The sequence below is a fragment of the Myotis myotis genome, unplaced genomic scaffold, assembly GCF_014108235.1.
Source record: "Myotis myotis isolate mMyoMyo1 unplaced genomic scaffold, mMyoMyo1.p scaffold_m19_p_1, whole genome shotgun sequence".
Classification (NCBI taxonomy): Eukaryota; Metazoa; Chordata; class Mammalia; order Chiroptera; family Vespertilionidae; genus Myotis; species Myotis myotis.
This window is the reverse complement of record NW_023416313.1, coordinates 163423105-163449073: the sequence shown is the minus strand read 5'-3', so window position 1 is coordinate 163449073 and position 25969 is coordinate 163423105. Positions and strand designations below refer to the sequence as shown.

Here is a 25969-nt window from a genome sequence, read left to right as displayed (position 1 = left end):
AATGCCGCAGACTGGGTGGCTCAAACAACAGAAATTTATTTATCTTGGTTCTGAAAGCTAGAAGTCCAAGATCCATGTGTCAGCAGGTTTAATTTCTCCTGAGGCCTCTCTGCTTGGCTTATAAGTAGTTGCCTTCTATGTCCTCACATGGCCTTTCCTCTGTGCACACATCCCTCGTCTCTTCCTCTTCTTATAAGGACATCAATCATATTAGATTAGGGCTCCACACTTTCAACATCATCTAAATTTAATTACCTCCTTAAAGGCCCTCTCTCCAAACACACATTGTGGATTAGGGTTCCAAAATGGGAATTTGGAGGGGTGCACAATTCGGCCCATTAATGCCTTGAACCAGTGAGTGCCACTTCCATTCACATTTTATTGGCTAGAACAAATCATATGGCCCCACCTAACTACAAGAGGGGCTGGAAAGTTTCATCTTCTTGAAACTTTCCAGCATAGAGTGAGCATAGAAAATATCTACCTGACAAGGGCAAACCAAGAAGATTTGGAAGATATGAAACTGGACATAGTCTTCCCCACCCCTAGAGTAAGTGATGGGGGAGGGAGGAGGGAAGGGTGATAAAAAGGAGGTGATGAGGGGATTGGAGAGGCCATGTGGACAGAGCACACACCACAGCCCAAGATGTGCCCCATACTCTGCCTGCATTCAAGCAGCAACCCTCAGCACTGGGAAGACAAACGGAAGCTGAGTTCATGCTCACAGGTGGCCCACACTGCATTCCATTCAAGTAGGCACTCTAACCCCCAGAGCTGAGGAGCCATGCTCTTCGTGCTCTCCTCTGCCCTCTGGGGCGGATCTTTTAGCCAGCACACTGCCCTCCCATCACCCAGAGGGACTGCTGCCCTAGTGCCCAGACTTAGTCAGTATCTGCTTCATCATCGGATTGCTCCAGTGGACAACCCCCCTCCACACACACTGACACACAACCTGAGGACCTCAAAGATACAGATGCAGAGGATGGGATAGTGATGAGGATCGGGAGGTCCTGGGGGGAGCGGGGAGAACCTTCGTCCTCCATTCTCCTCACCTGTGGGACTGAATAAACCAGCTCAAGATTCCCCTCCAGCCAGGGCAAAAGTGAATCAACCTCATACATTAAGCGGCACCAAACTAATGCATGTCAAATCAAGGAACACCATAGAGCCAGCTACAGGTCACAAGTAAAAAGAGAAGCCATCTGAAGACAACAAGCAGGAAAAATAAAAATTGTCAAATTCAACTTGAATAACTTCATTATAGACACGTGATGGGAAGTGTCACCTCATTCCCTTCAATGCAAGAAAACATAAGAGGCACCTGAAGTCAGACCCGCCTTCAGTAAATGTGTTTAGGGAATTAGGATTGTAATATACTAGAAGGTCATCTAGCACACGGTTCTAAGATTCTAAGATGCTTTTCGGTTCTCTCAGTTCTGCACGTTCAAACTCTGTAAGAATAAGACACGGATTCATTTTATGAAACCTGAAACCTCAAGGTTGAATTGAGGAGTTGGCGATCCTGCAGCTCGGCTGGCGTGACACACTCAGCACCCTGCTCTTAGGGACATAATCTCCAAGCCCCCATAATGTCGTGGTTTTCCTGAATGGTCATGAAGATTTTTAACAAAAGGCGCTCCAGAGACCAGGGGGCAGGGTGGGGGCAAGAAAGGCCTCATTAAAATAGATGCCCGCTTTAAAGTGCAATACTGGATTGCACATGGAGTTCTGCGGCTGAAACACCAAGCAGGTGCTGCTTATAAGGAAGCTGATGAGTTATATTCAACCCAACTCCCCACCCTCATACCCCTAGAATGTGACTCGAATGTAGCCTCTGCTTCCAAGTACAAAACCCAGAAAAGACTCCCCAGGCAAAGGGTCCGACAAAACACCTTAGGGTCCTTTCCCAGCCCCTGGGCGTAATTCCAGAGCCCAGCCCGCGACAACATAGAGCCCATGGTGAACGCTCCGTTTGAGCACGGAATGGCTGACCTTCCGTTTAGGGTCAGAAGCCGGCTAATCTGTTTCTCAGACTTGCTCCAAAGACGCTGAGCAGATAGATCAAGTTTAACTAAAAAGATGCCAGAGGCCATGTCCTCGAACACAAATCTTGGGAGACACGCTGGCCACCCTGCACTGAGTACACAGCGCCACCTACAGCACTATTGGTGCAATTCATCTCAGCCCCCTTCACAGGCAGCCTTGGAATAGCAGAGACAGTCTGGGAGATCACTTCCGGTGCCTGTACAGGGCACCAAGTAGCTAATCTACACTTTAAACTCAGCAGCTACCACGCTTATCTGGGTATGGAAGAAACAGAAAAGTAAGGAGGTTTGGGACGCTTGGCTGTAGGCTTATCGACTTGCTTCCTTGCCTCCTTTAAGCTAAGAAAGAGATTTCCAGGGGCAGGGACCACTTTTGCCTTCAATTGTCAAATAAAAGAGTGACAACAGCCAACACAACAATAGCCGTCTGGTGTGAATGAATCAATATGATACCTATTTTTTTTTTGTCAGATCAACAAAACAGGTGATATATGTTTTGATGTGCCACAGAATTTTAGTAATTAGTTTATGTGTGCCATGAGATGAAAAAGGCTGAAAATCGCTGGGCTAAGAACATTAAATTCTGACACAGTGATTTTTTTTTTCTAAGATCTGTTGCAAGAATTCTCCAGAAGGTAAAATCAATCAGAACTATCTGTCAAGAGCAGTTGACTTTGAAATTTAATGCGAAACAGCCACCTGCCATCTCTGAAATTTATAAAATAAAGCCCTAGTAGAAGGGGCTGTGTAGAGTACTCAGACTTCCAGAAGCTGGAACTGCGTGCGGTCACAGTTGAGGGCTGTGGGAAGGGTTGCTGCAATCATCTTCTCACTAACTCCTGAACCCACCATATTGCCCCTCTCGAGTCCATCTTCACTGGGTACTTTCGTGTATGTTTTAGTTCAGACTGACCAGGCATCTACTATATGGTTTGGGGAGAGAGAAGATAGAAGAGGAAATAAATATAAAGATGAGATTAGCTCTTAATCTCAAAACCGTGTGCCCTTTATACTGCCTAGCATAACTTTATCACTTTAACAATGTGCTCTGGTATACAGATCCATGTTTTCTGCTAAGTTTTGTTTGCTCAGAGAAGAAACGGACCGGTGGGTCTGGGGCAATCAAGGAGGACTTCATGAGGAGGGGGGAAACCTCACTTCTAATTCAATCTCAAATTTCTGTGGAATTTCTACCAAGAATGCATGGCCTGACACATCAGACCCAGGTTGAAGGTCATAAAATCTTTCAAGGTCATACAAGACAGGGAAACACGGAGAAATTATAACTATTCCCAACCGAAGGAGGCTGGAGAGATCTGACAATTAAATACAATGTGATCCTGGCTGGATCCGGACCAAAGAGGAAAAAATGGCATTGTTGGGACAGTGAAAGAGGATCTGCAGTTTGGGTGGAAATGTATCAGTGTGGTTGTTCTCTTTATTTTGAAGAATGTGTCCTGGTTATTAAGGAGAGTGTCCTTTCATAGGAGAATTTACAGGTGGAGGGGCATCACCAGCTTGCTCTCAAGTAGTTCAGAAAAAAAAAAGACCAATATTGATATATATAATAAGGGCTTTATTTTTCATTAACATAAGATGGTATATGTAAAACCTCCTGACATCTGGTCAAACTTTTTAAAAAGCTAGTTGTCTCCCCCCAAAAAGAGGGAGGAAACATTAAGGCTGTGTCTGCACACTCTGTCCAAAATAAAGACCGGCATCATGTCCACTCTCACTCCAACGAACCAGGGAGGGGCCCACATGATGAGGGGAGTGATGATAACAGGTATTTAGCAATATGCTGCCGGTATAGACCTTTTTGGATTACAAAGCACTTTTGAGTTCATTATCTCATTTTATCCTCACAGAACTCCAGGGAGACAGGCAATTATCATTATTGTTGCTGTGCTTTATATTATTATTACAGTTATTATTATGCAGAAATGGCAGTTCAGAGACCTCAGAGTAAAGCTAAGTAAATAATTAAAATGACATTTTACCTTTTCAGGGGCGATGCAAGATTGTACTCATAACTTACAAATATACATGCGCGCGCGCACACACACACACACACACACACACACACACACACACACACAGAGCCCATATTCGCTAGACCCGAGAGACATCGCTCAAGATCCAAAGGAAAATGCTGACTGTGTTCTCGGCCTCAGCCTGGAGCTCAGTGTTCCTGAGAGCAGGATCTGTGACCCTGGATGTATAGCTCCACGCCTCCCTGGTTTCTACCTCTGCACCCTCGCTCATGCTCTCTCTCTCTGTGGACCCCTCTTGACACAGCACACTTGCTCATGGCCTGTAGTTCCTGAGTGGAAGTTGCAAGAATGTATCTACAGTGACCAAATGTGGCGCAAATAAAGGAATCAAGAAAATTAAGTCAGATACTATATGATCTCGCATGTGGAATCTAAAGAAGCTGAATTTGTAGAAACAGAGTAGAATGGTGATTCCCAGAGCCTGGGGGTTGGGGAAATGAGGAAAGGTTGGTCAAAGAGTGCAGCCTTCCTGTTAGGAGATGAATAAGTTCTGGGGGCCTAATGCACAGCATTCTGGTCATAGCTGATGCTACTAACCTGTATACTTGAAAGCTGCTAAGAGAGTAGATCTAAATGTTCTCACCACACAAAAAAAGAGATGGTAGTTATGTGACATGATGGAGGTGTTAGCTAATGCTATGGTAGCAATCATATTACAATATACAAGTGTATCAAATCATCATGTGCACCTTAAACTTACACAATGTCACATGTCAACTACATCTCAATAAAGGTTAAAAATAGTGTCAATGTTACAGAAGACAAAGACCGACTGTGGAAATGTTCCAGATTAAAGAAATCTAAAGAGACAGGACAACCAAATGCAATACCTGACCCTACTGGATCCTATACTAGAGGGGAAGATGCTATAAAGGACATCATTAGCTCAGCTGATACAATTGGACTATGGACAGTACATTAGATAAAATATTGTATCAGTGTAAACTGTGAGGTTGATAACTGTACTGTGGTTATGTAGGAGATTATCCCTATTGTAGCATATACTTTAGTATTTAGTATAAGGTAGTATTTAGAGTTAAAGGCCACAATAAATGTAACTTACTCTTAAATTATTAAGTTAAAAAACAGATACACTCAGATATAGTATGTATAAATATATTTATATTAATACATGTATAGAAAAGTATGTATGTGTATATAAAAATGTACACACAAATAGTCCATATTTAGAGAGGAAGAAAGATAAAGAACATGAATGATAATGAAAATGATAATAAAATGTTTCAATAGTTAAATCTGAGTAAAAGTTATAAAGTGCTACTTGCACTATTTTATATTTGCAACTTTTTGTAAGTTTTAAATTATTTTCAAATAAAAATTGGGGGAAAGAAAAAGAAAGAAATGTCAGTCCTGGCCCCTACTGCTTGGTTCTTAAAGAGCCAACAGACAGAAAAAATTCAAGTATGTCTTGGGCCCTTATCAGTCCCTTTTCTGTGTCCCCACCTTTGTTAACAATAACGATAATTTCCATAAAAATAGCTGGTGCTTTAACAGCGCCCTTGTGTTTATCAGGCATTGTTTTCTATGTCTCACGTACTTGTCTATAACCCATTTAATAATGGGTCACACACTAGGATCCCATGTGATATCATGTTCACAATTCTATAAATGAGAAAAGAGTATACACAGTAAGCCAGTAACTCTGCGAAGAAGGAAGGTCGCCGTGGGAAGGCCGTGGAGCCAGGACTCACACCTGCCTCTTTTGCAACATGTTCCATCCTCGTTCCCCCCCCATGTGGGTCCCAAATTTGGGAGAGCACCTAAATTCCCTCAAAAGCTTTTTAAAATTACAGATTCCCAAACCTCTCTGTCTCACTGGTCAGAACCACCAGAGAGGGCATCTGGAGAGCTGTTTCTGGGGGTTTTTGTTTGTTTGCCATCCCTTCCACTTCCCTTAAGCTCTCCCATTGCCCCTGCTCCTAGACATCTGTGCCCACTGAGCACACCCTCCCAGACCCATGCTCCTATTTATCTAGCCTCTGGCCTCCTCTGCGGACACATCAGCATCCAGAGCTGATTCCAGTTGAGGGATAAAAGGCCCCATAAGCCATTCCAACCTTCTATTGGCTCCCAGATGATGTCACATATGGTGGGCCCAGAGGACTCTGGGCTCAGATCCCCATTGTCATATCTCCTTCAATATGAATGAGGCCTCTGGTCTGAAAAGCTATTACTGGGACCTCATGTCAGTAAGCAGGCCCTCTGAACCCTTGGCTGATACTAGCAGAGGCACAGGAAAAGCAAATGAATATCTGGTGGGATCAATTCCAAATGTCTCCTTTTAGGGTGAAAAAGGCCTAATGGAACCAACTTGCCAGCAAATGTCCAGACTACCTCCTTGAGAAGTGGTACCATATCAAGGGCTCATCTTAGGTCTCTGCCACCTTTGGGTAATTAACTGCTAATTAACCTTGGGTAATTAGCAGTGACAGTAACTGAACCAGCTTTGGTCCGAGGGAGCCCATGCAGAGCCTCTGTCCCTGCTACCGTAGCTCCTCCAATCATGGGCCCACTGGGGCCACCAAGGGCAGAGGATGGCAGATAGCTACCAGACGAGTCATCTTGTCTACCTGGTTCAGTCCTATGTCTCTTCCCCAGACTCCTGGTCTTGAATCCTCCAATCGTGTTCCTCCCAGACTCCTAACCAAATTGTTTGCCACTAAACTACCTCAGACCACCTCTCCCTCCATACAGAATGATCAAACGAGGGCACTGCTCACAGCCTGCCCACAGTCCTTAGGCCACTGCTAAGTGGGTCAGTAGTGTGGCAGAGTCCATTTTCAATCCCTGACCACAGACCCAAGCTCTGTTCCCAGTGTCACAGGGATCCCCACCCCATGAAGCCATGAAATGAGCTGGGGTGGGGTGGGGGTGGGGTGAGCATCAGAGGTACGTGCCATAGGGATGGGACACTTGTGCATGTAACTCAGATTGCCAGGCTTGGGCCCAAACTGATCTAGGCAGAATCCTCAGACATAAGCCTTTTTTTTTTTTTTTTTTTTTTTTTTTTTCGGTCCCAGCAGGTTTGGGAACCACAGATAGGCACCCAGCATCAAGACCCAACACAGGTACATAGTAAGGCTTCAGTGTGTACAGTAGAAACATGGACCTCTAGAGCCTAAAGTCTGGTGGGGGGAGTCAATGAATACAAACTTCCTTAATGAAGGTTTAAAAACTATCACTTTAAATCAATCAATTAGAGAGGCTACTTACAACCAGAAATGGCCTATTGAAATGGGGCTCTCAGAAATGGTCTGTTCCAATACCGATGCTCTCCTCTACAAAGAATACGGAGATTTTGGACATGCAGAACCCTCAGCCAGAGCAACCATTGGAAACAAGGGGAAGTTGGGAGAGGGAAATGGAGAAAGAGGGAGACGGGAGCCTTTAGCTTATCTGAGGCAGAGGAAAGCAGCTGCCCTAACCGTTAGTGCTCAGTGTTACCAGGCAAGGGAGAACCCCAGGCTAACCTGAGAGGGAGCTCCAGGTAAGTGTGCAGGCTTGCAGGCATACACACACCATGTGGCTTGCCAGCCATAAATCACAAAGGCCTCTGGCAGCTTTACAGTTTCGGCCCATATGGTATTGATGACCAACATCCCAGATTGTACGAGACTCCTAAATTCAAAACTTCTGCCTACTGTCAGACCAGATGTGGCGTAATTTCCAGTTCCAGAAATGTGCTCACTCTACCTACAGCCCATACTCCCAATAAACAAACACACATGCATGCATAGGTGTTTATGTGGGGTTTTACATTTGTCATCATGTAATGTGGGTTTTCTCCCAGGAAAAGCGAGAGCCACAGGACAATGTAGAAAAAAGGAACGAGCGCCCTCTTGTGGCTCTGGCCTGACCTTGCACTAGCCGGGCAAGTTACTTCTAAGTCTGTAAAACAGTAAAACGCCCTCCCATGCCGTGATCCTGAAGATTACATAAGAAATGGGTGCAAAGCGCCTTCAAAGTACTCAAAATTGTAGCAAATAATATTATGTTGATTGTGGTTATGCTGAGCCGACTCACCGCAGCTGGTGAAGTAAGGGATCGCGGAGCCGCGCCTGTGCGGTGAGGGCTGGTGGGGACGGGGCTGGAGAGACGCTCAGAGGCTTCCTGTGACACGGGTTTGGTCTCCCCCACTGAGCGTCTACCGAGCTGTTGGTTAACGAGGCACAGATGGTGATAGACACAGCTTAGAGTTACTTCACATCGAACGCTTCTAGGCCCAGTTTGTGAAAGATCGGGAAGAAGAGGAGCCCCGCAGGACCCGGCGGGTGTCGCGGCACGCAGGAGCGCCAGTTCTCCCGCAGGGGGCGCCCACGGCCCGGGCTCCAGGACCCAGCCAGGCACGCTGTGGCCTGCTCCTTCCAACGCAGCGCTGGTTCTATCAGAGTCCAGGGAGGGGTCTGTGAAGCTGGAAGGGCCCTCGTTGGCAGGTGCTGGCGGGAACCCCTGGTGTCGGCAGGCATCCTGCAGGAGCTGCAGTTTCCCTCCTGAGCCAGGGGACTGCTTGCAGGTGTCTAAGAGGGCCCTTCCTGAGCTCCTCCAGGGCGGGACCCAGCAGCCGGGAGGGCCTGCTACCTATGTATTTGTGGAATGAATAAGAGGATTAACCTTGATAATGGAGAAGACAGGATGTGTCCACCTGCTTATCTTTGAGTTTTTATATTTTTAACCCCAGCATCACATTGGAGAATCACCACCACCCCCTTCTCAGTCCATGTGGCTCATTCATGCAAGGCTGACCCAATCCTCTCCCCCAAGGCTGGGCACATGATTGGTTCAAGAAAAGTCACAGCCCAGCTCGGACCATCAAATCTCTCCCCAGATTTTTACCATTTTAACAATCAGAAAAGAGGGGCTGTAGGCTCTAAGGAGCAGGTAAGCTTGACTCTCCCTGGGCCACTTTGTCAATCTGTGAACCTCAGGAAAAAACAACACAAAGAAAGGCAGAGCACGAACAAGAGAGGAAGAAACAGAGCCCCTGGATCCAGCCATACCTGACCTCCTACCCAGACTTCTAGAAACATAAGCCTATGGATTGCTTTGGAAAATGAGAGAATTTGGACTAATTCCTTTCTTTTTCTTCTACTCCTGAGCAGAAATACAACAGCACTGAACTACGAGAACCCTTGCAACGTAATCCTGATAGCAGTGATTTTTCTAAGCCACTGGTCCAAATCTTAGTTCTGCTTTCATGGGCTAGGTGACCTTGAAAATCATTCAGGCCTTATGACAACGAACACATAGTTCCTAGTCACAAATGACAACCCTTTTCTAGATTTGTGAATTGGACTCTAGAAAAGTTTCATCTTAACCACAACAATTCAAATTACCATGTTGGGTTTCCCCAACCCTCCTTCCTCAATGACACTGTCTTAATTCAAGCCCGCTTCCCCTCTTACTGAAGCTAGTGGGCCCTGGCCTTTGTTTTAAACAGTTATTGATGTTTAGGCACCTGCAGCATTGTATCTGCACATAAAAACCATTCATTAGAAGGCATCCCTCACTTAGAAGACACCACTAATTAGTCTTATATAAAGTGGATTAGGAGGATCTAAGGATGGATTTACCAGCTGGACTTACGTATTTGGAGAAAGTAAGCTAATGCAGTCAGTTTTGCTGGAGTATAAAGGCACACAGTTGAGGTCCTTGGTTCTCATTGCCTCCATTCGCTCAGATGAGGAAGAAGTATTATAGGAAAGAACATTCTGCCACAATCTTGCTGAATTTCAGAGCATGGCCCCCAGTCAACAGTAGGGCATCCACTCTGGCAGGAAGGGCCCTGGCTCACCGCCGGGAGAATAAACAAGATGGGGCAGAGGCCTCAGGCTGGTCAGCAGTTGGACCAATGGCATTTCCCCACATGTTCCCATTGGCCCTATATGGATGAGGCCATTTATTTTTGTTAATTATTTTATTGATTTTTTACAGAGAGGAAGGGAGAGGGATAGAGAGTTAGAAACATCAATGAGAGAGAAACATTGATCAGCTGCCTCCTGCACACCCCCAACTGGGGGTGTGCCTGCAACCAAGGTACATGCCCTTGACTGGAATCGAGCCTGGGATCCTTCAGTCCGCAGGCCGACGCTCTATCCACTGAGCCAAACCAGTTAGGGTGACCTCTCACCTTTTAAATGAGGTCCATCCCCAGGTACACCCCTTGCTTTCCCCTCCACCGCCACCTCTCATCACCTCTCTCCAGTCTGCTTATGTCACTTCTTTGTTTTGCTTCAGGCCTCCGTGAGCCGTTCACAGGACGGAACGTGCCAACAGGGCCCTTGGCCAAAGGGATTGCCAATGTTTTCCAATTCCTGGAAGGTCTCCTTTAAATCACTGACAGGAAGATGTATAACAGCCTTAGCCTGAAAGCTGGACATTCATCAGCTGTGGAAAGATCTCTTAATCCCAGGTTTGGAACACCGATTTTATATCAAAAGTACTTTTTGGCCCAGACGGTGTGGCTCAGTGGTTGAGCGTCGGCCTATGAACCAGGAGGTCACGGTTCGACTCTGGTCAGGGCACATGCCAGGATTGCAGACTCGATCCTCAGTCGGGGGCTTCGATGACTCTCATCATCTCTCTCTCTCTCTCTCTCTCTCTCTCTCTCTCTCTCTCTCTCTCTTTCTCTCTCTCCCTTTCCCTTCCTCTTTATGGTTTTACTCCATGAATATCCCTGACATGAAGGAGTTAGAGCAAAACCTTATTCGGGCAGATGGCTGTGACTCCGCAGGTGGCAGGGGTTTGGGAACTAACCTGCTGGCACCGCTCCTCTTCCTGTCCAGAATCTTCTCTTCTGCTCCTCTTCGTCTCCTTGGGTGGCTCTGTCATCCACCACAGTCACCCACACCTGGGAGTTGTCCCAGCCTCCATATCCCTCACCCCTGACTAGTCAACCCGAAGCCCTGGGCTTGTATATCCCTGTCCCTTCCACATTCACCTCTGTATCAAGGAGACAAGCAGTTGCATTTAGTCTGCAGGCGGCAGGAGGGGGGAAGGGGCAGGGGGAGCCCCTTGCACCAGATTGAAAGATAGAGAGAAGCCCTGTCCCTTCTGGCAAGGGTGGGCACATGTCTGTAGACCTGAGGCTTGCAGGCAGTCATGTGCTCTGATGTGGCAGAAGCTGAGATCAATGGGGCCAGTGTTCCTTCATTTTGTGCAGCCTCCTACCTCCTTGAAAACTGCAGTAACTCTGGAGTTCTGTATGTGCCTACTTCCCAATATTTCAGGAGTCAGTACACTTTTTTTTAATATACTTTTTTTTATTGATTTCAGAGAGGAAAGGAGAGGGAGAAAGAGGCAGAAACATCAATGATGAGAGAGAATCATCAATCGGCTGCCTCCTGCATGCCCGCCGCTGGGGATAGAGCCCACGACCTGGGCATGTGCCCTGACTGGGAATCAAATTGTGACCTCCTAGTTCATAGGTCAATGCTCAACCACTGAGCCACACCGGCCAGGCAATAGACTTTTTCTGTATAGGCCAGATAGTAAATATTTTCAGCTTCGAGGGCTACATGCAGTCTCTGTCGCACAGCTCAACTGCCATTGTAGTGCAAAAGCAGCCCTAATTGACAGATAAACAGGAGCGTGGCTGTGTTCCAATAAAACTTTATTTATAAATACAGGCGGTGGGCTGAATTGGGCTCATAGATCATAGTTTGTGGACCTCCACAACAGTTAATTCCTTTCTGCTTGAACTGTTTATATAGTGGTGTCTGTCATCCTGACTGATGCAATATCTTAAATATCCATGAACATTTCCCCTCCCCTCCTTCCTTGGTGACGCTGTCTTCATTTAAGCCCTCGTCATCTCTCACTGCAGCCAGTGGGCCTTGACCTTGGTCATCCCATCTGGAGTCTTCTCAGTCCGTCCCTCACCTGCACTGCTACGGTCTCCTGCTGTTCCTGTGTAAGCTCCTTCGACGGCTCTGCATCCCTTCTAGGTTACCTTGTGCCAGGCAGGGTCCCAAGGGGAAGCAGGTAACATGGTCAACTTAGGATTGTGTGAGGCGGGACGCTTTACAAAGGTGGCCAGGCCAGGGGAACCACAGGCACAGTGTGGTCACTAGGGGTCGTCACTGAGCTGTTTCCAGCCTCAGGCCCATCAGGATGGGCGTGGGGAGCAGGCCTTCGAACAGAAAGGAGAGAGCTGTGCAGAGCAGGGCTTCTCCCCCCATTTGTGCTGAAGGATCAGGTTTGGGGATTTTGTTTTTATTGTGTTCGAATTTTTTTAAACCTAAATTTTTTCAACCAGTACCTTTATAAAATAGAATTTAAAATTATTTTAAAAAATGAAATGACAAAACAAAATACAAACCCCAAAATTGTTTTAGTATTAGATTCAACAGATAAAATATCTCCCTGTCAAACTGCTATCAAAGTCTCTAAACTCTTACTCTCAGTTTCTGATCTTACCTCATCATGGGGCCAAGGCAGACTGCAGGGAGGGAATCAGAGGCATTAACTCCCCAACCTTACTCTCTTCCCTCCCTCCCACCTCTGCCAACAACCCCAGCCAGAAAGCAGACAGCAGGAGAGACTTGCCAGTCAGCTCCCCGGGCAGAGAGCAGGGAGCAGGAGGTGGAGGAACAAGAAGCAACATGAGAGATCCCAGCACAAGATCCTCCCTAAGCCCATTTCCCACTCCGACGTCCTGTGGTCCAATATTTTATCCACCCGCCTCCATCCCTTCACACATTCTGTTCCCTACGCCTGGGAAGCTTCCACTCTTCTGCTCCCAGCCAGCTCTTGCTCGTGTGTCAGGACCACAGAAATCATCATGGTTTGGGGGGGGTGCCCACGACATTTTTCTACCAACCTCCTTTTGGTAGCAAACCCCACTTCCCTAGGTAGGGAGTGGGCACATGGCCAAAACGTAGCTGGTGAGGTCAGTTAGGTAACATATTTATTGAGGACTTTCTGTGTGCTGTTCTGGAACACGTGTGCTGGTCCAGGTCATGCTGGTCCAGGTACAGTTCATACAGCACTGAACAAAGACAAAGCCCTGCACTCACTCAGGTGGGAAACACATTATTTGTTTAGCAGGTGATGACCATAACACTTCTCAGAACCGGTTTGTGGACATTCAGAAAGCCAGTTCCTCCTTCCCTCCAGGGAGGCCACGCCAGGAGGACTGCATGTCGCCCTCCCACCTGGCCACAGGGAGAAAGGCTGTCTGCCATGGAAGATTGACACAGAGCTGGGGGGACTGAGAAACTGAACTGTAAAGAGAGCACCTAGATCCAGCCTTACGCCGACAGCTGGATTCCCCTGTTACCTGAGCCAAGAAGTTCCTTTTTTTTTTTTTTTTTTTTTTTGCTTAGGCTTATTTGGGTTGGACTTCTGTCCCTTGGAACCAAATGAGTTGATTTATACAGGGACTTAGCTCAACTTTACCTGCTTCTTGGATATTTTTCAAATGCCTGGTGTAAGCCAGTGGCGATATTCTGAATGCGATGAGCACATACAGATGGGACGTCTATCTTGGCACTTCACCTACGTAACCAAACAGCTCACTGAGGACAAGGACTTTCTTTCATCTCTGAACCCCGAGGGCCTTGTGTAGATTAGATGCTCCAAAATGTCCGTGGTGTAATTGATAATTCTTGGAGTCACTGATCCCTATAACCAGTAGTATATCCAATAATATATGTCTATCATATATACACTGAGTGGCCAGATTATTATGACCGGCCAGATTATTATGACCACCCCATCAGTACTTCATTGACACTTCCAAAAATACTGAATATTGAAAACTTCCTAATCAAATACTCTCAAGGTTTTATTATTATTATTTCCATAACTAATTCACTTCATTGTACTGATGGAGTGCTCATAATAATCTGGCCACTCAGTGTATCTATATATCCTGGGGAGAGGGATTGACTGAGAGCAGAAGAGATTGAAGACAAAGGGTTTCTGTGATCCAAACGAGCCCAGTCCACCCACAGGGCCCCTCCAGTGAAGGAGCCCATCAGTTTCTCTGGGACAGAGACTTGGAAGTAGAATTTTGATTGACTTGAGGCAATTAAGGATAGCCTATACCTAGAACAGTGCCTGCTGTTTGGTGAGCACATCACAATCCTCACTATAACCCAGAAAGGCAAACGCTATTATAATCCCCATTTTACAGATAAGCAGGCTGGGCCCACAGAGTTTGGGTGACTCTCCCTAGGTCCCCCAGCCAGTGAGAGGCAGGTCTGGGATTCAGACCCAGGCAGGCTGCCCCACGTTGGTTAACCTGTAACAGTGGGAATTTCTCAACTTTGATAATCAGTTGAAATGAGGCAGGAAGATGTGGTGATGTCAGTAACAGAGTCCACATGCCTTCCAGTTAGAACAAGAACAAATTCCCAAACAGGCATAAGGGGAAGTTGTATTTCTGAGCGCTTCATTCGACTACTGTAGTTAATGACAATAAGGGCTACAGTCTATGTGCCAACAAGCTTAAAAGCTATACTTCAATTTTCTTAATGCTCATGTCAACTCTATGAAGTAGGTGTTATTACTCATTTGAGTGGTGATTAAAATGCTTGAGCTGGAAGTCAGCGGGAGAGCTAGGACTCCAATCCAGGTCTGTGTCCCCCAATCCCGTGTTCCATCGGGATGTCCCTCAGGAAGATCCAAACCCAGCTTGGGCCGTTACAGCACCAGAGCTCCTGCCTTTCAGCACCCGAGTCCCACTGCGGCCTGGAGTGCCCTGCACTGTACCCGCGGATGCAGTCACGGAGTTTTACTGCACGCGGATATGGGAGGTTGTGACTTAGCTCCGGGTGGTTCACCACGTGCCCTACACTGGGGAGCTTACTTTTTAAAAATCAGTATTGGGGGAGAAAATTGCCCAGGATTTCACCATCCAGCTTTCTCAGCCCTCTCTTGTGACCTTTCTACCTGTCTGTTGCAAAGCATTAACCTTGCCTTTTTCCAGCACATAGACAAAGCCATCTCCTTAGCGACTTGGCAGTTACCCTAACCAGAGAGAGCTGGTTTTCGTTCATCCATTCAGTAAGCTTCATCCTGTTAGGGGCACAAATAGAATATTGGGGACTAGCTATGGTTATGGGAAATATTGATCAAGCTCTGTTAACCGTGATTACCTTGTTCTGGTTAAAGAAAGGACATTCTAACCTGGCTGGGAGTTGTACACCCCAGGACCTGGTGCGTCAACCTTGGTCCTGAGTCAACCTTAGACCTGGGAGTCAACCTTGGAATGCGGCCCATTCTCACTCAAGAACTGCCTATTATCATGGAAAGATTTACACCTTGTTGCTCAAACAATGGAGCCCCACCCCAGCCCGAACTGCCTACTTCCCCATGCCTATAATCCCTACTTACCCATGTAATATTTGTCCCACCCAATATAAGCAGCTGGCTTATGGGGGGTTGCAGAGCAGATTTTTGTGGCTGACCTGCTGCTCTCCCATACTGCTGGCAGTATTAGAATAAAGGCTCATATATGATTCAACCCTGTCTCTGCTGAATTGGCTCAAGTAGTGACAGGCAGCCCAGACCCACTGGTTCTCTGGTTTCAATCTTACCCAAAGCATTTCTCTTGTTTCTTCCCTCCCTGACCACAACAGCCCATTCTGAAAGAAAGCTCTGTCCATGGTCTTAGGGCACGAGGCAGGTACTCTGTTTTAAAACCAAAGGGTTTTAACAAGCTTATATGCTTGTATGCATGCATATAAGCATAAGTGATGGATGTGGACAACAGGGGGTGAGGGTGAGGGGGGGATGAGAGGACATTGGGGGGATAAGGACACATTTGTAATATCTTATTCAATAAAGGAAAAAAAAAATCAGACTGGAGTTACCCAGTGCACTAAAACAGAGGAGCTACACTTAAATGTTGGGTTACAAAGGCCCCCTTCCTCAAAAAGAATAATATTCCATTCCTTTGAGAATCCTATTTATGGAATTATTGTAGAATTTTCTGAGAAAAGCATCTAGTGCCAATTATATAGGGTGTCCCAAAATTCACACAAGAAGTAATTTTGGTAGAAAACACAGGTTTATAATTAAAAATTGTAAATTTTTTATTGATTTATAAAGTATACAGTATAGGATTATGTATGGAATAGCACATTGGGTAAATGGCCTCCACAGCTTTGCTGGCACATATGCAAAGCCGTGGTCTTCATTGGTCTTCATTGTCCCTGCTCCTGGGCCATAATTGGTAGTTGGTAATGCTTATCAAATTGAAGGGATTGAAATCAAAGGGCAACAGATATTAGAATCTGATTCAATAAACCAAGTAAAATTAGGCTTTTATTTTTTGTTGTTGTTAATGCTCACGCAAAATTCAAATCTTGCGTGAATTTTGGGAGGCCCGGTCCATGAAATTCGTGCGGGGGGAGGGGGGGGTAGTATCCCTAAGCCCAGCCTGCACCCTCTCCAATCTGGGACCCCTTGAGGGATGTCCAACTGCCCGTTTCGGTATCAGGCCCTGTGGGATCGGGCCTAAACTGGCAGTCAGACATCCCTCTCACAATCCAGGACTGCTGGCTCCCAACTGCTCGCCTGCCTGCCTGCCTGATTGCCCCTAACCACTTCTGCCTGCCAGCCTGATCACCCCCTAACCGCTCTCCTGCCAGCCTGATCAACGCCTAACTGCTCCCCTGCCAGCCCAATTGCCCCCAACTCCCCTCCCCTGCAGGCCTGGGCAACCCTAACTGCCCTCCCCTGCCAACTCAGACATCCCTAACTGCCCTCCCCTGCTGGCCTGATTGCCCCCAACTCCCCTCCCCTGCAGGCCTGGTCGCCCACAACTGCCTTCCCCTGCCAGCCATCTTTGACCACATTGGGGTGGCCACCTTGTGTGTTGGGGTGATGGTCAATTTGCATATTACCTCTTTATTATATAGGATACCCTCTTAAGCACAGGACACACATTTGTTACATTAATTAAGTGATTGTCTCAACCAGTATAAATGACCGGTGCTCCTTGATTATTCACCAATCTCTTCCTCCTCCTCTCTACAACCAACCACTGGGTCTTCGATGCACATCTATCTATATAAAAGGCTAATGTGCCAAGTGTCCCTCCACCCATCCAACTGGTCGCTATGATGTGCACTTAACACCAAGGGGCAGACGCTCAACACAGGAGCTGCCATGACACACACTGGCCATTTACCTCTGTAAACGATACCTCAGGCCTGACGCCAACAAAGCAACACTCAGCTTTCCCCAAGTGGGACACAGGCCCCGCCACCACCCTGGAGCGACAGCCCACCAAATCGCAACCGACCCCGTGGCACAAAATGTGGCCCACAGCCCAGACCAGCCTGGAAACGGCTGCTGTGGGCGCCGGATAATGATCTCACGTAGCAACACCCGGTTTTCTCTCCCTAGCAACTAGCCTCCTTGCAGTTTCTTCAGCCCAGGAACATGACTTGTTTTATAGCCAGGTGGAAACGTTTACACCTTAACCAAATGTCTGTGAAGCATTTTCCGGTGCCTCATCTCATTTGATCTTCACTGAAGTCCTGGTGTAGGTAGATAGGAGACTCAGTGGAATCCTTTTTTTTTTTTTTCATTAGCCAGAAAACAGAGATTTAGAAAGCTTAGAAACTTGACCTGACTGAAAAGAAGTAAGAAATGGTGGACCTTGAAAATGACTTCAGGTTTTCTCACTGCACAGAATATAGTCAAATACTGCTGCAGTTAAATATTTTACCCTTTGTTCTCCCTGTGTGATCTACAATAATAATCTGCTTCATGTTGATATTTACTGCTGTGTTGCTGACAATTACCTGAAAAAGAAGTTGGGGTGCTTCACTGGACTGAAAAAAGTTTAGCTAAATCAGAAAGCAGGTCTAATTAAGCAAGTTTATTCTATATATATAAAAGGCTAAGTTGACTCACACATGCATGATACATATAAAGCTCTCGCTGGGGCCAATGGCATGTGTGTGTTTCGGTCTGTCATTGTCAATCGTGAATTTGGATGACACTTCTATTATAGAGAAAGGGTGAATAGCGATATTAAAATATTTCTTTAATTAATTTCCTTTCAATGTGCATGAATTCGTGCACTGGTCCACTAGTTAACTATAAAACACAAAACAATACTTACAGTTTGATCCTGTTGGTTTTCAGGAACTTTGTGTGAAATATTAGGTCAGTAGAGAAAAAGAACACCAAAATGGGATTACTTGGAGTAAACTTTATTCCTTTTATCTCTGATCTCTAAATTTTTTACAAACGTTAGACATAAGAAATAAAACACTAAAAATGTTAATACAAAACCAAAAAGAAAACCTTTTGAATTTGAAACCCTGAGTTCCCCCAGCTGACTTAAGCCTTGCTTCCCTTCCTGCATCCCAAGGCCTCTAAGCTGCCACCCAGCTATTTTTATTACACCCACAGCCCACCCAGGGCTGATGCCAGGACAGGAATTTTAATTCCTGGAAAGTTGCTCTAGAGACAAAGAGCAGGAGTGGCGAGGGATTTCCCATTAGCAGTCCCAGCTGGCATCATTTCTGGACTCTGAAGTCATCAGCAGCTGAGTCAGAGCCCTCAAAGGGCATGACCTGAAACCTCACTCACCCTGAGGCACACCTTTGGAGAAACCACCCACCTTTGCCCCTACCCTGGCCTCACTCCCTCCTCCTGCTGCAGGATCCTAATAACTGGAGGCAATCTCATGGAAGGCCTCTCCTGTGGCCGATCCCACGTTCATGGTTAAGGGGTAAGATTTTAAAAGCCAAGATTTTTCTCATCTTCCCCAGCTCAGAGGAATGAAAGCTGGAGATCAATGCACTAGCCAATAGTGGTCACTGCTCCCTCCAGCTTGGGATGAACCCAAAAGCAATTCCCAGATGGCTGGAGATTTATTCAGACACATGGTCAGGAGGCTCCAGTTCACTCTGCAAGGGATTTCCAAGTGACCCAACCTAGAGCTCAGCCACTCCCAGAATCACAGCCCATCCCTTGAAATGCAGAAGCTGGCCTTGCCAGAACTGTTGTCCATAGCCAGGAGAGCTGCTGGCTGGTGATTCCTGGGATCTCTGGTCACTGGAGGCAACTGGTCCCAGCACTCCTAGCGAGCAGCCCGCCAGAAGCTCTGTAAAGGCACGGGGTTTCTTGGCCTAGATTCAGAGGACAGGGCAGAGCAGTCACAGCCCCACATGAAAGCACACAAGGCAACAAGCCCCTGGTTTGCAGCGCTGCTCTCCCACTTGGACTGGGTGGGGGTGGGAGGGGTGAGTGCGATCACTAGAGTGATCATATAATCCATTGTCCAAATGGGGCATTTTGGAGCATGAAAGGACATGCTATTAATAGCTATGCCAGGCCCTAACTGGTTTGGCTTAATGGATAGAACGTCGGGCTGCAGACTGAAGTGTCCCAGGTTCGATTCCCGTCAAGGGCATGTACCTTGGTTGCGGGCACATCCCTAGAAGGGGGTGTGCAGGAGGCAGCTGATCGATGTTTCTCTCTCATCGATGTTTGTAACTCTCTATCCCTCTCCCTTCGTCTCTGTAAAAAATCAATAAAAATATATTTTTAAAAAATAGCTATGCCAGGATAACATGTTAAACAGGAAAACCCCAGACAAACGAAGATGTGTGGTGACCCCAGAAAACATCTTCCACTCCTGGAGCCAGGGTGGGGGTCTGCGGCTGGAGTGGTGGCCTGTTCTTTTCCAGAACATGTGCCCCAAAGAAAGTCTACTTTCCAAATGGAACCAGGGCCTCGTTCAGCAAGCTCCCGGGCATCCCAGGAAAAGAAGAGGAACCACAGAAATGTGGGCAGGGCCCTTCTCTGTCTGGGTCACCACTGCACCTCCTGGGCCAAGAGTAGTGCTTGGCAGGTTGCAGGTGCTCAGTAAATATCTGAATGAATGAATGAATGAATGAATGCACAGTTTCTAAAGTCACCTGAACCCCAGGAAGCCAGAGAGACTTGGCCATCTTAGGAAATATACAAGGGTTTGAACTCTAAATTGCTGTAAAAATCTAGCACTGCATAGACTGCTATGCATTTCCCTTTGGCAGAGTTTATAAATATGCAATGCACAAGGCTTTCAAATACCAGATGAACCAGATAAGCTTCTACAAATAAACTCATTAGGAACAATTTTTTTTTAAGCCACTGCTGAACTAAACTGGAACTATCTCCTGCCATATTTCTCATGGGAACTTATTCCAAAATTTCAAGGCCCAAATTGGGACTGAATGAAGCAAATGCTTACCACACACATCAGAATTCCTCTAGCCCCCTCCTCACTGAGTGTGAGTTTTCTGGGAAGCCGGTGCCATGGCAGAATTACATTTGCAAGAGACTTCATGGGGCGAAGTGTCTGCGAGGCTAACGGAGGAGGCAGGGAGGGTTCTCACACCGTGAATCAGCTGGGACGCCTGGGAAAAGTGGAGGGACCGGGAGCATCGCAGACCTGATACAGCTCTAAGAAAGTTTCAGCCAAGTTGATGGGGAATCCTGGAGCCAAAGTTGCCCAGTAGAGAAGCCCCGCATCCTACAGCACTGGTATCCCACCATATCCGTGGGGGGGGGGGGGGGGGGGGGGAGCGTGGCCTCAACACAAACACGGTGGTGCCCAGAGGGGCGGTGGTGGCCGGGCGCTGGGCCCACCCCCTGTGCTCCCGCAGCCCGTGCTCAGGGCGGTCACACACACTGTTTAAACCTTCTCCCTGGAATGACCCTGGTTTCCTGTGAATCCAAACGGGCTCGGGTGAAATTACACGAGCTCTCCGCTCAATACTCAGAGTCCATGGCAGAAAAGCTATTCCACCACCACCATCTTTTCCTCCCAAGCGCTATGATTTTTCATTCCACTAATCCAGATTTAAAAAATTTTTCGTAGAATCTCAATGACAAGCTTTTAGTTAAAAAATAGAAGTCTATTCCTTTATTTTAATATTTCCAAGGAACCAAGCTCATCCCAAGCAGCCTGGACAGTGGCTGTTGAGAGGGACTTGAAAGGGAGGCCTTGAGTCCCCGTCACCCAGCATCCAGCACTAAACTCTACAGGGTTAGGTCTGGAGCTCTTCATGCTGCTCTTGGCCAGTCCGACTGTGACTTTGGTCCAGAAGACGCCCAGAGATAGCAAGGGTTGAGCCATCCTTAACTCATACCCAGGTGAAACAACTTCCGCAGGAAGGCTGGTCCTCCCCAGTAACCCCTGAAAGAAACCACATGGAAAAGATATTTGCATCAGAAAAGATGGGAGTGACCTCGGTCAGCAGGATGTTGAAAGGAAAGTCACACAGCTCACAGACATGCTTATCAGCACATAAAGCAAGATTTGTCTTGTGAGGTAGAAAGATCCTGTGACTAGGAGGGGACATGCTTCAAGTTCTGGTTTCGATACTGACTTGCTATGTGAGCCTGGACATGCTCACTCAGTTCAGCAAACTTGCATGCAATCTCTACTACAGGCAAACTGCAATCCTCTCTACTTTCATTTGCTTATAAATAAAGCATAGGTCCAGGTTTCTCAACCTCAGCCCTACTGACACTATGAAATAGCTATTTCTTCGTTGTGGAGACTGTCCTGTGCATTGTAGGATGTTTAGCAGCATCCCTGGCCTCTGCTCACGAGAAGCCAATAGCATCCCCTCCAGCTGTGACAATCAAATATGTCTCCAGATATTGCCAAATGTCCCCTGAGGGGCAAAATCACCCTGGTTGAAAACCACTAGTATAAAAAGAAGAAAGAAAACCACTAGTATAGATACCCTGACTTACCTATCTCATAGTGGTTTTACAAGTCAAATGAGATTCATTGTTTGGAACTAAGAAGAAGAATTACTCAATGTTCTTACTCTATTTATTCACTCCTATGCCTACTATGTGGCTGTCTTTTAATGCATTACCTCAGTAATCCCCATCCTCTGAGGTTACTTTCACTTGCAGATAAAAAAGTTAAACACAGACCAGCAATGGGTGGGGGGTTGTTGGGGGGGATAAGAGATCAACCCAAGGGCTTGTACGCATGCATACAAGCACAACCCATGGACACAGACAGTAGGGGTGTGCGGGCATGTGCTGGGGGGTGGGAACAGCTGGGCAGAGGTCAATGGGGGGAAAGGACACATATGTAATACTTTAAACAATAAAGAATTTTTTAAAAAAGTTAAACACAGAGAGTTTAAAGAACCTGCCCTAAGGCGCACAGCTAGTACGTGACCAACACAAAAACTACTTGACATGTGAAAGCGATTTACCAGGATTTGTTATTGTGAATCCAGCAGTGAGAAAAAGCCAGAGCATGAAAGAGAGAAGACCTGGCTGCTGCCAGTACTGAAGAGAAGAGGCTCTGAGCCCTGTGGGTGGCGGATGCACTACTCCCTTTCCCACCCAGGGCAGCCTCTCTCCCATCAAGTGCGGCTGAGGATCCAGCACCCTTCGCAGGCTGCCATCACCAGGCCATGAGAAACGGCACAGTAAGGGGGATCCCACTGGCTGGTCCTGGGCTCTGGGTCACGCTCTCTCCTGAAGCTGGAAGGCTTCCTTAAAACCATCACCCGGCGCAAGTGGGTGCGCTAGACTAAAATACGTGCCTCTCCCCCAGCAATGCACTTACTTTAGCATCATATTCCAGTACAGGAAGGGCATCATGTCGGCCTTCATGAGGTACATGGAAAGTCTCTGTTTGCTCTGGTCAAAGGGGAAGGTCTCCATTGGCTGCAAGTTGTAGTCAAACTCCGCAAGAATCACGCGGTTGTAGCTCGTCACCAGTGGACATGACGTGTAGCCATCATACTAAAATTGTACATGAAACTGAGTTGGAAAGTGGCTTTTTTATGATGCTATATAGATACTTCAGAATTTATTCTTTACTCTGAGCAGTTGCAAATTTTTTTCTTTTTCTTTTTTTGTACCGTGAGAAATGGAGACTATATAACAAAAAGTAGTCCTAAAGGCAACAATTGCAATGGCTATATTAGAGAAACTAATTAAGAGAGTGGCGACATTGTAGGAAAACATTGTTTTCACACAGAATGGAAGATGATAATTGAGACTCTGACTCTTACAAACCTTCTTCATTGGTGCTTCATTCTTCATGACGAGAGACATTGTTCTGTCAAGGATTCCTGACTGGGCAGCTGTAAGAGAAATGGAAAAGTCAGAAAAATATAAGCGTCTAGGTTTTTCACAAAACCTAATTTGCAGATAACTTTAACGTGAACCAGTTCAGAAGGCTCCATTCCCCATCCTTCTAAATTTTAACTAGAGCACGATTCTTACTTTTGGAAGTTCTGGATACCAGAAGGGGCTCTTCAGTTCATCAAAGGCCCACATAAGTGCCTCCACTAGTTTGACACTGACAAGCCAGCTCTCTCTAACAGGAGGACTGGCAATTTCAAACAAAAGGACTATAAGGGAGACAACACCCCAACCCCAACCCCCTCCTCCTAGGGTCGAGTGGGTGTCGCTTGATCTGTATGCCCCGTATCCCCCTAGTTATCTGGGAGGTCCCTGCGTCCCAACCTAGATTAATAGCCTAAGTATATCAATTAGGCAAAACAGTCCTCTGTACTGGACTGCCCTGAGGTTGGACCAGATTAGATAGAAGATGATAGATAGATAGATAGATAGATAGATAGATAGATAGATAGATAGATAATAGATAGATAGACATTTTTGTTTTATGGTGGCAAGAATGGGAGACTGCCTTTTTTATTATGAAAATTTTCCAACTCTGTCATTCTTGTTTCATCTATCCCATCACATGTGTCACTTTTCTTCCTGGAGCATTTTTAGAGCAAACATCATAGCAACTCACCCATAAATATTTCTGTGAATATCTTTGATAGATGAGGAGGTGTTTTGTTTTTTTTAACACAAACACAATAACATGCTTACACCCAAATTTCTAGCAATAATTCCTTAATATTATCTAATCCCAGAATAGTGTTCAGTTTTAAATTGGTGGTTGCCAGATGGGAGGGAGGTTGGGGGCTGGGCAAAAAAGGGATTAAGGAGCACAAAATGGCCCTAGCTGGTTTGGCTCAGTGGACAGGGTGTCAGCCTGTGGATCAAAGGATCCCAGGTTCTATTCTGGTCAAGGGCATGTACCTTAGTTGCAGGCTACTCACCAGCCTGGGCCCTGGTCGGGGCTTGTGCAGGAGGCAACCAATCGATGTGTTTCTCTCGCATCCATGTTTCTCTCTCTCTTTCCCTCTCTCTTCCACTCTCTCTAAAAATTAATGGAAAAATATCATCAGTTGAGGATTAACAAACAAAATATGCCAGTTATAAAAGTAGTCACAGGAATGTACACCATAGGGAATACAGTCAATAATATTGTAATGACTTTATAAGGTGTCAGATGGGGTGATCACTTCATAAGGTATATAAATGTATAATCACTATGTTTTACACCTGAAACTAACATAATATTGTATCTCAACTATAATTGAAAAATATATTTTTAAAAAAACTGCCCTTTTAAAAATACAAGCAGTTTGTGTCTCTAGAGATGGGAGACTGGATTGACTTTTGAGGAAAGATGGGTTACCTATCTATTGTAAAATGCTCATTAAAGTGATTATTCTGCAATTCCCAAAATCAGGGGTCAGCAAATTTTTCTGTAAAGCAAAATTTTTGACCTTGTGGGCCAAGAGGCAAAACCAAAGCTATTATATAACAAGAGAAAACAAAAATTTTTAACAAAATTCAAAATGTAAAAGAAGTATAATAATAACTTTTTGTTATTAATGAGAAGAATGGAATTCTTCTTTTCTTAAGAATAAGAAAGATTCAGTGCTCCCTATCATCAAATTGATTATAAATGTTCATCTGTAGAAAACATCTTAGCCAACTGTATGAAAACAAGCAGCAAGCTGCATTTGGCCAGCAGGCTGTAGTTTGCTGATGCCCAAAAGAGCAATGAATATTTTACTGGGATGAGAGGACCCAAAATATAAGAAATAAGTAACTCTGCTTTAAAAATACTATCTATAATAATAAAAGCATAATATGCTAATTAGACCGGACAGCGAAACGACCTTCCTGACGAAGCCGGGGCTGTGAGCGCCGAGGCCAGCCGCCGCAGCTGCAAGGGCCAAGCCCCTTGCATGAATTTCATGCATTGAGCCTCTAGTTCAGTGGTTCTCAACCTTCCTAATGCCGCGACCCTTTAATACAGTTCCTCATGTTGTGGTGACCCCCAACCATAAAATTATTTTCGTTGCTACTTCATAACTGTAATTTTGCTACTGTTATGAATCGTAATGTAAATATCTGATATGCAGGATGTATTTTCATTGTTTGTGACCCACAGGTTGAGAACCACTGCTCTAGTTATATATATAAATATATATAAATACTATTATATACACATATATACATATATATTTATATATAGATAGATACTAGTGTGTGTGTGTATATATGTGTGTATATATATACACACATATATACACACACACACTGAGTGGCCAGATTATTATGACCGGCCAGATTATTATGACCACCCCATCAGTACTTCGTTGGGCCACCTTTTGCCTTCAATACTGCGGCAATTCTTCTTGGCATTGACCCCACGAGATGATGAAAGGTGATGCGAGGAATCTGACACCATGCACTGTCCAGTTCTGTGAGATTTGATGGTTGTGGAACCAGCTGCCCGATGGCTCTTTTAACTTCATCCCACAAATGCTCAATTGGATTGAGATCTGGTGATTGTGGGGGCCACCTAAGCAAGGTAAAGTCTCCCTCATGTTCTTGAAACCAATCCTGCACAATATGAGCACCGTGGCATGGCGCATTGTCTTGTTGGAAGAAGCCATCTCCATTGGGATATGCCATCAACATGATAGGATGAACTTGATCAGCAATGATACTTAGGTATGTTGTGCTATTCAGACGTTTATA

General features: G+C 45.8%; 1 protein-coding gene across 2 annotated transcripts in view; it reads right to left on the bottom strand.

Moving 5' to 3' along the window:
- Positions 1 to 20967: 20967 nt before the first annotated feature.
- Positions 20968 to 25969, bottom strand: part of SQOR (sulfide quinone oxidoreductase) — a 46354-nt gene continuing 41352 nt past the window's right edge. For both annotated transcript variants that reach the window (XM_036300444.1, XM_036300434.1), the window contains exons 8-10: positions 23129 to 23196; positions 22674 to 22852; positions 20968 to 21269 (exon numbers count right to left, since the gene is read on the bottom strand). In XM_036300444.1, coding sequence (XP_036156337.1) covers positions 21212 to 21269; positions 22674 to 22852; positions 23129 to 23196 — 305 coding nt within the window. In that variant the 3' untranslated portion in view covers positions 20968 to 21211. The remainder of the gene's footprint in view (positions 21270 to 22673; positions 22853 to 23128; positions 23197 to 25969) is intronic.